This window comes from Athene noctua, chromosome 8 (genome assembly GCF_965140245.1).
Source record: "Athene noctua chromosome 8, bAthNoc1.hap1.1, whole genome shotgun sequence".
Taxonomy (NCBI): domain Eukaryota; kingdom Metazoa; phylum Chordata; class Aves; order Strigiformes; family Strigidae; genus Athene; species Athene noctua.
Window position 1 is genome coordinate 11557125 of NC_134044.1, and position 12651 is coordinate 11569775.

The window sequence follows — 12651 nt, forward strand, 5'->3', positions numbered from 1 at the left end:
TAATCCAATTATTTCAAGGGAACTACATAAGACATTATAGATGAACATAAAAAGGGTGTAAGATTTCAGCCTATAAGAGAGATAGTCTCCACTCAGTGTTTGAAATAATGAACAAAGAGCATCCCGCATCATTATTTCTTAAAAAGCTATCATACCCATCATTTTAGCTGAAGGCATTAAAAAAAAAAACAAAAACAAAAAAAAGTGACATATGTCTACAGTAAAGACCTAAGAAACTTGAAAAAAAATCAAGAAAATATTTGCTATGGTTTCAAGACCAGACTTAGCAGTATCTTACACAAACTGGGCTGGACCAGTGTCTCTCTACATCTGAGCAAAGGAGGACTACTCTCAAATGCAGAATAAGCCATATACATTTTCAGCTCAAGAGTTCTACCCATACACATGGATAGGTGACAGTCATTGGAAACACTGTCTAAATTCTTTTAGCTTTATTTTTAGAACATTTTCTCCACAGTTTTTGGCAGGATTTAGGAAGCTGGAAGCTCTAAGAGCAGGACTGACCAGAGGCCTCTACACAGAAAATTTTGCATGCATAAATTACACAGTGCATCTGTGACCTCTGACTTGGGTCCAACAGCATATATGCAATTTTATGTGCAAACGTGCTGCACCGACGTTTTTGTAAAATTAAGTTTCACAAATCCAGAGAAATGGCAAGCTCCTGTGCACACTTCTACATCCCCCAAATAAGAAAAAAACTGTAATCCTCTGGAATAAGGAACATCTGGCAAATGAACTGGCTATTTCAAACTGAGGGTTTAAGAGGCTGGGATTTTCCCAGGATGGCACAGATTATCATAGGCTTTTATTTTTTTAGTGCTGTAGTCTTCCCAACGTGGGGAGGTTAAGTTTGAGAGGACTCAACGCTGACTAGAGTGAACTGACAGGCGTTCACTTCCTTTGGAGAAAGAAATCTCCTGAGTAAGCAGTCAGTTACTGAGAAGGGAGCAAGGATGTGAACCTGCAGAAAACTGGCTGCTCTCTGATTGCTGTTCAACAAGCAGCTATGTTTTTCTATTAAAAAAATGAGCGTACAGTTCCTGAAATATTACTGCCTTGCTTTCTATTGTTTAGATAGTGTAACACCTTTCCAACCAGAAGTAATCTATAAATAATATTTACTCCTGGGTATATGCACAGTATATCCATATCCCACAGTATGAAGAAGAGATTTTATAAGCTACCATGCACTAACAAATAAGTAGCCTAAGGGCAGCCAATTCATGCTGCAAGATCACACCCTACATGTACTGTACAGTAATCCATTCATCTGTCAAATTCTAAGTCTCTTTCTGTGCCCCAGTTCACCATCTGAAAAAAAAAAAGAAAAAAAGAACAACAGTCCTAATAATAAAATACTAGTCCAGTAACATTCCTACCTCACTCATCTTTTATTTTAATAATATAAATAATAGAAGCAAGATTGTAAGGCAATAAAATACTGCAGGGACAGATTGCCTCAAACAGAAAATCCAAGCCAGTCATAAAGTGTTGGCTTTGCAGAAATTTGTTCCTGTTGCCCACTATCCATCTCATTTAATTATCCAAACAGGTTCTGAAAATGAAGAAGAAATTGGAATTTGGTACAGTTGCTTTGTAGTAGGAAAGAACCTATTATTTTCAAATTAAAATCCATTTTTATCCAACCCATTCACACAGTTTGAAACCATACTCAAGGCATGAGTGGAAGACTTAAAACTACTCTGCTTGCTATCATGGCTATCTAAAACCCATCATTTTCCGAACAGTTTCCTACAGTTTGGAGTGTTCAGCAGCTGATGCAATAATATAAGGACTACAAAGTGTTATTTAGATTGATATGTCAAACTGATCTCATGTTTTGTATTTTGTAGTAATTACAACAGTTACCTCAACAGAATACTTACCTAATTCAAAAGAAGATAAAATATCCCCAGGATAACACACTCAATATTACCAAAGGAATAGGTTTTGTACAAGCATCACCAAACCTCAACTCCTAAAATTCTAAAAATTCAGAGGGAGAAAAGCTGGCATTGCAATATAACCTAGTTGTTTAGTTTTTAGATGACGACCAAGGAGGAAGACAATTTCATCCTTAGAGACTCTGATAAAATAAGATCACAGGATATGAGCCATAGTTTGAGACAGACACATAGGTAGTTGTTGAGATATAAAAAATTAGAGCAACCCTAACTATATTCTCATTACATTCAAAGAAACCAACATCATATGTAACAAGGTCACTGAAGTTGCAAAGTCAAGGATTCAGAAGTCAGGAAATAAAAATTAGGGTTGTGTGCTCAGTCTTACTGTGTTTCTTTTATGCACATGATTAGGATAGTCACTTTAAGTACAAGAACATATACGCTGTTTCCCATGGAACTTCTGCCTCATTCATGATGGATATATTCCATACTCCTTTCATCCTTTTCCTTACGTCCTATTTTTTCTTTTACAGTGTCCTATGAAACTTTGCACTTTATACTAAATTCAAACAACTGTAATGTTTCCCACAAAAATATCCCTTAAATATAAAAAGAGAAGACACTGTTATCCTTGTTTTACCACAGAGAACTGAGGAAACAAAATCAAAGCTAAAATCATTAAATATCAATTACTGTAAAAAAAAAAAAGCGCTAAAATTTAATTTGTTCCATCTTTCAAATGTGTTCTAGTATTAAGGTTGACCTCTCTGTTGTTCATACACTGGTGTTTTGTTGTTTTTTTTTTTTAAGTACCTCTGCAGACAGCTGCAGGTATACATTTTGACACAACTGATGTTAATCCTGCCCGGCCAGCTGTTTTGCCAGACATGACCGTCTCTCTCAGTTTGTAGCTCTCTGAAGATACTATAGACTACAACAGTAAGAGCAACACAGTCTGCATCATGATTTCTTAAGACTTTCTTTAGATGAATGCCATTATGGCAGCAATGAGCAGGAGAACCTCAGTGGCTGATCTTACCTCTGTTAGAGCTCAATGCTACTTTGAAGTCACGTATTTGTCCTAGAAACTCACATAAAGGCATACATGCTTTTAAGTGACAGTTTCATAATGCAACATTACTTGCTGTTTCTCAACTCTAACACACAGAGCTACCGTCCAGTTGGGCCATAATGCTTAGCAGCCAGCGGCTCAACGTCAGTGAGTAGGTGGTTCTGGGATAAGACTGGCTTTGAAGTAGACTTTTTTAAAAAGATGTTCCTTCTTTCTGTTGCATCTCCCTTGTTAGCACTTTCTCATATTTGCTTTGAGCTTGCCTTTTTTTAGATTTCCACACAGGGTTTTCATAATTTGAAAAATGACTCAGTATCTTTTTATTATAGCAGTATTTCATTCACTGGGTATTCTGCATGTATTAATTTATTTCTTCTAACAGTGGTTTGCCTGCTTTCTTCTGTTTCTTCCAGTATTTCTTTGGCCTAGTATTCAAGAGTTCTCCTTTTAAGTCCTATCTTCTTTACTCCGTGAGTCATGCTGTTCATATTGCATCTAAATTTGCATCGTTTCTGAGGACTGACCACTCTCTTCCACTGTAGTCTCGCTTGCTCTGACCTTGTTGTCTCACCTTTTGTTTTCACTTTTGTGTAAATAAGTTTCTGCTGCCTTCTGCCTAACACCAGTAGTTCTTCTAATGTCAAATTTCAGTGGGGGATTTAGGTATTTATAGGTGCTTATGGCTTATAAACAACTGGGGACCCCATTTTTGTCCTTATTACAGTATTCTTGTGTAAAAGATGTAGCATTGTTACAGTCAACAGGCTGAGGAATCTGACAAATAAAATGCATCAGTTTAGTGGTTTTATCCCTATGATACTATTTCCTCTACATGGTCACCATCAATCTGGCTTGAAAACAGGGGATTTTTTTTTTTCCTTTTATACATTGCTGTCTATACCACGTTGCTCTCACTGATGCTTGAGATTTCAGAGCCAATACTATCTGTGATGATGTACAAGATCTTTGATACTGAACATACTGCTCAGCTCTTCCAGAGGTATGTTCTGGCTGCTAGTACCAGACTTTTGGGAAAAGTAGCCTCTACTAACTAGATTTCACAGCGGATTTCATAGGGGGTTGACAGGACTGTCTGCTGAATGGAGATCCAGCTCTACTCTCAATGCTTTTAAGAGAGGCTGTTTTACAAATCTCTGTGGTTAGGTTATTGCTCATGAAAGGCTTTAGGTTTCTATCTCATCAATAGTTCTAAATAGATTTATACACATATATTGTTGTACAATGTTGCTTTTCTTTATCACGTGTAGTGCTTCATAAAACCTGTAAGGCAGGATTTCCTTACAGCATTCACGAACACTACAGATAAGGCGAGATCGCTGTGGCTGGCCTGGCCAACAAACTTTCTAAGTTTGTGCCATCTCAGAACAGGACTTTATTTGGTGAGATGCTACACTGAACATGCAGTACTTCTGTCAGCAACATAAATGCGATAAACTTTACCTATTGCCAGCACTTTACAAATCCCACTTCCATTCAGAAAACCTCTACATCACGCTAAGCTATGTGGAAAGCCCGGGGAGAGACGCTTCTCACTGATCTCCATTTACGCGGCGGGCAGCGCTTTGCCCCTTCTGGGACTTCTCGGTCTCCGCTGCCTCGTTACGAAAACACTCGAGGGGGAGGAAAGCGTTGCTGAAAGGAAAACACTCCCGCCAGCGCCCGGGAGCGCCGCGGACAGCGGCGGGATGGCGCGGAGGGCCCGCGCTGCCGCCGGCCTTCCCCGGTACCGCCTCACTCGCGCACCCAGCGCTGCCGCCTCCCACCTCGCCCCCACCCCGGCTGAACCGACGCCTTCCCCCGCCGGGGCGCTGCGGGCAGGCCCAGGCCGTGTCCTTGCTCGGGCGAGTCCCCGTCTCAGTCCCGCCGCGCAGCCCCGAGGGGCCGTTCGGGCGGCGCCCGCCACCTTGCGCCCTCAGGGCGGCGCGGGAGAAGCGGGCGGGGGACGGAGGCAGCCCGGTAACCCGGGGCACCCCCAGCTGTCCCGGGACGGGGCTGGCCCCGCAGCGAGCTGCCCGGCCCCGCAGCGAGCTGCCCGGCCCCGGCCGGTGCCGAGGCCGGGCGGGGCGGCCCGTACCGAGCGCCAGGTACCGCCGCCCGGGGCTGCCCCTCCGCGGCACTCACCTCAGCTCCCAGGCGGGAAAGCCCCCGGCTCCTCGCTCACTCCATGCCCGCTGAGGACGGACAGACGGCGGCTGCCGGCGGTGCCCGAGGCAGGAGACGTGGGGGGGAGAGGGGAGGAGAGGGGTGGCCCGGCCGGCCCCGCCCCGGCCAGCCCCGGCCCCTGTCCCCACCCCAGGGCACCGGGAGCGCCGAGGCGGGTGCGAAGCAGCAGCCCGCAGGCCAAAAGCGGCGGGCGGGCGGGGGGCAGAGTCGAGCGCCCCGGGCCGAGCTCTGCGGGACGCCGCGCAGGCAGCGCCGAGCGCGGGCATGGCCGGCAGGGCTTGTCCCAGCCGCCTGGCGCTGCCGCTGCTGCTGCTCGCCCTGCTCGGGCCGGGCCGCGCCGCGGCGGCGGAGGTGAGTGAGGGAGGGAGCGCGGGGCGGAGGGGCTGGGGCGGCGCGGCGGGACCGGGGCGCGGGATCCCGCGGCGGCCGCAGCGTCACCTGGGGCGAGGCGGCGCTCAGCCCCTCGGCCCCCTCTGCTAGCGCGCTGCGCGTCGGCGAGTTGTGAGGGAGAAAAGGCGAATTTATTGTATTTAAAGTTATACCGGCGTCGGGTACATCGCGCCCGGGCACGGTGAGGAGAGGGGCCTCTCGCCCAGCTGCGAGGTGCCGTTACCGCTGCGCCGCTGCCCGGCGGGGGTAGGTGAGGGCGGGAGGCCCCGCGCAGGGCGCGCCGCCGCCGCCGCTGTCTCAGGTGCGAAGGAGAGGGGCGGCGGGCGGCCTCCCGCGCCGCCAGCTGCGGGGCTGCCGTGAGGGGCTGCCGGGGGGCCAGGGGCCGCAGCCCCGCCACCGGCCGGGCAGTCGGCCGCGGAGGCCCGTCCCGCGGGCAGCGCCTCGCTCCGCAGGAGACGGGGGATGCGGAGGGCGAGGGCTGAGCGGTGTTGGGCGTGGACGGTCTCTGAGGTAAACACTGAGAGTAGCACTCACCGCCTGGACCGGCTGTGCCGCCTTCCCCACGGACTCACCTCACAGGTTGAGGTTTAATGATGAGAGTGCATCACCGTTTGGTCGATAAATTCCCCTAAATCATATTGTTGTCTTTACCGTTCCTTTCTCCTCTGTCTGGCTATAACATTTAGATTGCACATTCCCGACTGGGAGAAGAGCAGTCAGCTGTGAGGGTAAATGGGTCAACATTTCTGGCAGATACTAAACAGAAAACTGCCAGTTTCAGTAAATTTCAAATTCTGTTTTTCCCATAATAGTCAACAGTGTTAATTTCTCCTTGCATGTGTGAGTAAAGCTCTAAAGCAGTGCACCAAAACCCTTTACTGCCTATCAAACCATTTTGCAGGTCACCTTTATAAGGAAAAAATCTGATCTTCCACTTGATTGTTGCTAAAATAGAGCCACATTCTACCATAATTATCTGAAGCAGATTAATTGGTAATAATGTTTCTTCTAAAATATTTCAGCTCTTTCAATCACCTTTTCTGGGTAAAGTGTCTGGAAACAGCATAAGCACCTCACCAAACGTTTTCTTTCATGGCACTCTAACTTCCAGTCAAGTTTAGTCATCTAACAAAGATCTAATTGTTTTATTTGTAGTGGAATTAAAATACCTCTTAGTTCTTATGTAGAACAGAGGTACCAGATCTATTTGTAAAGCACATATTTTCTGCAGAGTTGTTTCAGGCTCTGCCTAGGACAGATCTTTAATCTAAAAGCAAGATGTGGAAGACTGATAAACTCAAGACCTGCCTCTCTCTTCTACCCAGTTTGCTTTTCTTTATTCCATTCTTCTCTTCATCTGCTGGCACCTCCCATCCATTGCCCTTGCTGCTCCTAAGAGATGGACATCGTCATGTGTGCTTCTGGATGGCTGGTAACCAGCGCAGGCTGTGTACCAGGAACTCCTCCCCCCACTCCCACACAGACACACTCTCACTTTTTCTAAGCTTCTATTCTGGCTGTGTTGATCTTGTCATCCCGTTTTGTGCTTTTATCTACAAAGGAAGGGAAAAGGAGGTGTATCGATGGGTAGGACCTCACATATGGCTCCATAAAGCATTTTGACACTTTTTAGCAACCTCAGTAGGATCCTAGAGTATTTGCCAGTCTTGCAGACTCATGTTCATTAGCAGTCTTTCTGCTTAAGGTAGATCGTGAAGTTCTGAGGTACCGGTTTTCTAGAGCATTGTCATTACTAGATCCTGATTTACACTTAGGTCTTAAACACGGTAAGAAGTGTCTTCTACAGAAATCTTGCTGTTAAAGCAAAGTTTGAACACAATATATTGATTCAGTGGTGCTTTGAAAATTCAGTGGATCTGAAATGTTGTCAGAGATTAATTTAAACTAGATTTGCAGCAGATAATAGATCAGTTTAAGATTCAAATGGGATCATTTCTATTCTTGTATGAAAATGCTGGTATTTTCGTAAGAGAAAGTCTAACAAAGTTTTCTAGATGATGGAGGAAATAACTTTTTAAAAATCAATTTTATCTAAACTAATTAAATATTAGTGGCTACTGTTAATTGACATAATTGATTAATAAATAATTACATCTTAGCTGGGCTGTCCATTGCAAAGAAATAGGTATTGTTTGTGTTTTAAAATTGTGCTACACTTTCTTATAAAATAAATTTACATTTGACCAGCAAGCAATATTTTTGCTGTATGCATAGATTAAAAACTGTTTCAACTTAGGAAAGTTTTAAGTGTATGTCTTGTAATAACACAATAAATGCTTTATTCTCAAAGACAAAAAAGAAAATTATTAATTTGTGTCTCTTGCTGTTTATACGGCAAATTTGGTCCTCACAGGCCACAGAGTCCAGATTTTCCTGCCCTTAGGAGGCTGAACTTTCTGGCATCTGCTGGGGAGTATTATTAGCTGCAGTCTTGGCCATTGGCATGCTCTAATCACATCTGAAAACTCAGCAGAAGTAGCATCTTCCCATGTCAAAGGCTTTTCAGCTTGCTTGGTACATTCCTTCACTCCAAATACTGGTGTTATAATTCTTTGGATTTTCCCACTGTTCAGTTAAATACTTTAGAAGAAGAATAAAAATTAACAATATATTTCCTCAGGGAACAAGGTCTTCCTCATTTCTACTTTTTTTCCTCTCAGAGAAAAATGCATTTGCTTTCTCATTGTTTCATTTTGTTTAACAGCACCTGGACCTGATACTGTCTTGATGCACGTGTACAATCCAATTAATTCTCTTGAGTGTGTTCTTTTGATACCATCCATGTACTTCTTGTATGTCTTGAAATTAAGCAGTAATCTCAAAATGTTTCCTAAAATTTGTTGGTTCAAATTACAGTAATAAGAAAAATACCTAGGTCAAGTTCATTAGTACTGAATCAATACTGCTGCTTAGTGGCTTTGATCATTTTTATGATGGCATTATGTTAGCATGTGTTCAAAACGGGACAAAAGAGAGTTTCTACTTGAGCAAGTATTTGATTGCAAGTTAGCTGCACCCCATGTTACTACCGTTTTTTGATTTGCATTGTAAGACAATTGCAACATCGTGTTGGCTCACAGTAAAAAAATTAAATGCTCTATATTCTGTGTTTGCCTCAGTCATTACTCTGTTTTTTTTTCATCATGTGCTGCTGGCAAAGGAGGAGAGATAACAAATTCAGTGACTGTAAGGCTTGACAAGATCTTTTATGCATCCCCCTTCTCAATTATTGTCTGTGACTAGACGCAAGTGTTCATACTTCCCCAATTAATTTCATTTTTTATAAATGTTAGAATTTACATGCAAATGCTAATAAACTAATCTTTTCTTCTTCATGCAATGTTTTTTTTTCCTAATTATATGCAAACTATATTGCTGTTGCAAATAGATCTTAATACATGTGTGTGGAAGGAAAAAAAGCAGTGTTCTAGCTCAGCCATGAGCATCTCCAAGCCTGGTGAGAATGGATGCAGGCTGGATTACTTTGTTTAACTGGGAATCAAAATGTTGGATGGACCAAGTGTCACAGTGAGAATTTTCCTTCTCTGCTGGCCTTTGGAAGCACCCAGGTTCTTTGTCGCACAAGGCAGCTGAGAAGGGAAGATGTGCACCTGAATATACAAAAGAGAGTTCACTGAGCATGTTAGAAAAACAAGTCCTTTGTGAAGTGCTCTCTTTGATTTGCTTAATATGATCCCAGCTCTGAAGTCAATGGGGGTGTTACTTTGATAATTGGGCCCAATTTATACTAGACTGTTCTGATCCTGATTGCCTCTATAATTAGTTGTAATTCAGCCATCATCTCCATAAACAAGCCAATGTCAGGGCACTGCAGAGTAATGCATTTCCTACTGGGCCAAGAGAGTTATAACAAATTAGCAGAGTTGCCCTGATGTTTGTGCATCAAAATTTTTGAAATTCTGTTGTCTTATACAACATGGGGGCTTGCTCTGATATGGCCTTGAAATGTTAAGTGTACTTACATGTTTGCTGTATCATACAACTGAAAGATGATGAATCTCCTTAGGTGATCTTGGTAAACCCCTGTGAAAACAGAACTGTTAACACTTGATGTATAGATTTTTTTCTAACAAATCTGCAAGTTAAAAACATATTTAAGCAAAATTCTATAGTTCAAGTTATTTTGCTGACTGAATAGTATCATTAAAATGATCAAAGTAGGCAGGCTAACACTGGTTCTTCCTCCATTGCTTTGCATTTCATATAGTTATACAGCATTTTATTTCAAGATCTGTGCTAGCAATCTCTTCTGCAATATCTAGAGCTGATTTATCATAACGTGTCTTTGAAACAAAATACTCTGCTATTAAGTGCAACTAGCATGGGATGTCCGGTCATCTGTTTTACTGTCACATTCTCACCCTACTGCCTAACAAAGTAATACTAGAAGGCTCAGTATGTTGGCATGGATTACAGGAGCCTAGGAGGAAGGTGAAATACAAAAAGGCTTTTTTCTTCTTAACTGTTTACAGCCCCAGTCTCTCAAGCACACACTGAAAAAGTTTCATTTTGCCACACCTAGTATAATTTTAGTTCTATTTTCATTGTTTGTCCTTTTTTTAACTTGGCAGTTTTGTGATAGGGTACAAGTCTCACAGGTTTACAGGTTTTCCATTTGGCCTGGTTCAGTTAAGGCTTTTTAACTCGAGCTTTGTGCAGCATTTTTCCACAGATCATTTTGGAGGAAGCTACAAGAAAAAGTAACATTTTCTTTTTTTTTTTCAATCTGTGAAATCACAGAGCCTTTCAAAAAGGAGAAACCAAAGCACGTGCAATAAGCTTTCCCTGAATAAGCTACTGTTGCTTTCATTTTTATTTGTACCACTGAACAGAAGATGCACACCAGGAATTTTATGAATATACAAATATACAGGCCTGAGGAGACAACAATTATACTGAATACCATTCCCACACTCAACAGTTGGGAAGAAATGCAAATTGTGTGATGTAATGCTAACCATGTTATGGTAGGTAAGCAAAAATTCACCTGTTAAATGGTGTGTATTCTTTGTTATTAAATTGCTCTTTTAAGATGACCCTCTGTTAGGAAGAAAGAGCACGGATGAATAAGCTGATTAAACACCCTTATGAGTTTGCTACACAAAACAAAATTCTGTGGCCTAATTGCCTAATCTTGTTTTTCTTGTGGAAAGGAAGAATATTTGTTTCTTTTGTCCCCATGTCCTGTTCAAGGTCAGGAGAAGAAACGCACAGCACTGGGATTTAGGGGTTTGCCTTTGGAGATTTTACCCATCTGAATATGTCGTGAACACTTTGGTCCAGTTTCTGATAGTCCTCATCACAGTGACTTCCACCCCAGTGAAATTATTTGTAGAGTAAGATATTGGTCATTATAAATATAAGTATCAACACGTTCTATGTTTTAGCAGAAGAAATCAAAACATCATTCTCTCTGTTTAAAGAGAATGCTGTATCTTCTCTTTATAGACCAAAAGCAATTAAAGAAACCCCAAAAAACAGAGATCCAATTGAGAGCCTCAACTTACAGTTTTCCAAAACTGCATACAACATGCCAGGTCTATGTACATATATACTAAGTAATTTTAGGCAGCTTCTACAACACAGACCTTAGTGGTCATCACTGCAGAGCTTACAAACAATTTGAGTTTGTGAAAACTCAGGGTGTTGGGTTTTTTTTCTAAATTACATTTTGCCAGATTTATCCTAACACAATGATGATAACATACAGGCACAGTGAAGATTGCTAAACCCTGCTGTTCTCCCACTCCCTAATTCTTTACTGTTAGTGACTTAGAGAGAAGGGAGAAGCTCCATGTGATTAATTGTACTGTGTCTGCTTGGACGAGAATATGGTTGGCACCATGGAAGTTGTGTGTGGAACTGTAAGCAAGATGGCAGAATGGTGTGCTTTCGTAAGAATAGTATGAACAGCTATGTTATGGTAGTTTCTTGGAACTTCCATACAGACAGGCTCATTCACAGCAGAAAAGATACTCTATGTAATATGTAAGTATATTACAAAAAAAGAACTGCAGGGTGCTTTACTGGTTTTGGTTTTGTTTTTGGTGTTTGGTTGTTAGAAATAAATTGTGTCCTTTTTTCCCAAGGACACAATTTATTTCATTTAAACATATGCAAGAGATGCCAAAAGTTCTATGAAAAACTTGTTTTCGTCTGATTTATAGTGCTTTACTTTACTTAAGGTTTATGTTAGGGGTTTTTTTTAATTGTGATAAGTATGTATAGTTATAATGAAAAGATCTGGCTAACACTACAGAATTGTTAATATACAAAGTTCTTACTAAACAGGTTTTTGCTTTAAAAACTAAGAGGTTTTCAAAACAGTTTCAATGTCTAAAGTGAAAAAGGGTTTTCATACACATGTTCCTTTGGCATAGTAGAAAGCTGTTTAAATCTTCATCTGCAGCAGCTTCTTCTGTTTCTTCATACCAGTCATTTACCATAGTTAGTTTGCAAATACCATTATAAATATATCTTTATATTATATTATTTATATCCTTTCAAAAGAACTGACAGTTTAAGGATAGAATGTAGGGAAAGTGTTGTCATGTTCGGATAGACATGTGTGTTCACGTTGTGGGATCACAAATTATGTAATTATTACTTACTCTGAGATAGACACAAAATCCTGCTTCTGTGAAGTGTTATGAAAGGTTTTTCCTACGATCCTAAGTGCTTAGGACTTCTTTCCTGCACCTCACACTGAAAGAGCACATAAGCAGTAATACAAAGCCTGAGCAAGGTTCCCATTACAAGAGTTTGATGGAGTTTATTCAGCAGTTACACCATCTGTAGCAGAACAGTTGCCTTCCACTGTGTTATTTGAGATCTGGTCTCTCTACTTCAGATGTTATTTACCAGGTTGTTTATTAGTTAAAGTTACAGGTGTATTTCTTTATAATAGAAAGTCAAAATGAAATCATTTTTGGCAGGTGCTAGGTGTTCAACTGGTAGGCAAAATACTGTGCATTCTCATAGCATACATGGCTGTTAACAGGAGTCTTCTAAGGTAGGAATGTCTGGCTGCCT

At 41.9% G+C, this 12651-nt stretch overlaps 1 protein-coding gene across 1 annotated transcript in view; it reads left to right on the forward strand.

Annotated features, from left to right (window-relative positions):
* Window positions 1-5409: 5409 nt before the first annotated feature.
* The window catches only part of COL4A3 (collagen type IV alpha 3 chain), a 65799-nt gene continuing 58557 nt past the window's right edge, over window positions 5410-12651 (forward strand). The window contains exon 1 of the mRNA XM_074912366.1: window positions 5410-5538. Within this exon, the coding sequence (XP_074768467.1) occupies window positions 5452-5538 (87 nt within the window). The 5' untranslated portion in view covers window positions 5410-5451. The remainder of the gene's footprint in view (window positions 5539-12651) is intronic.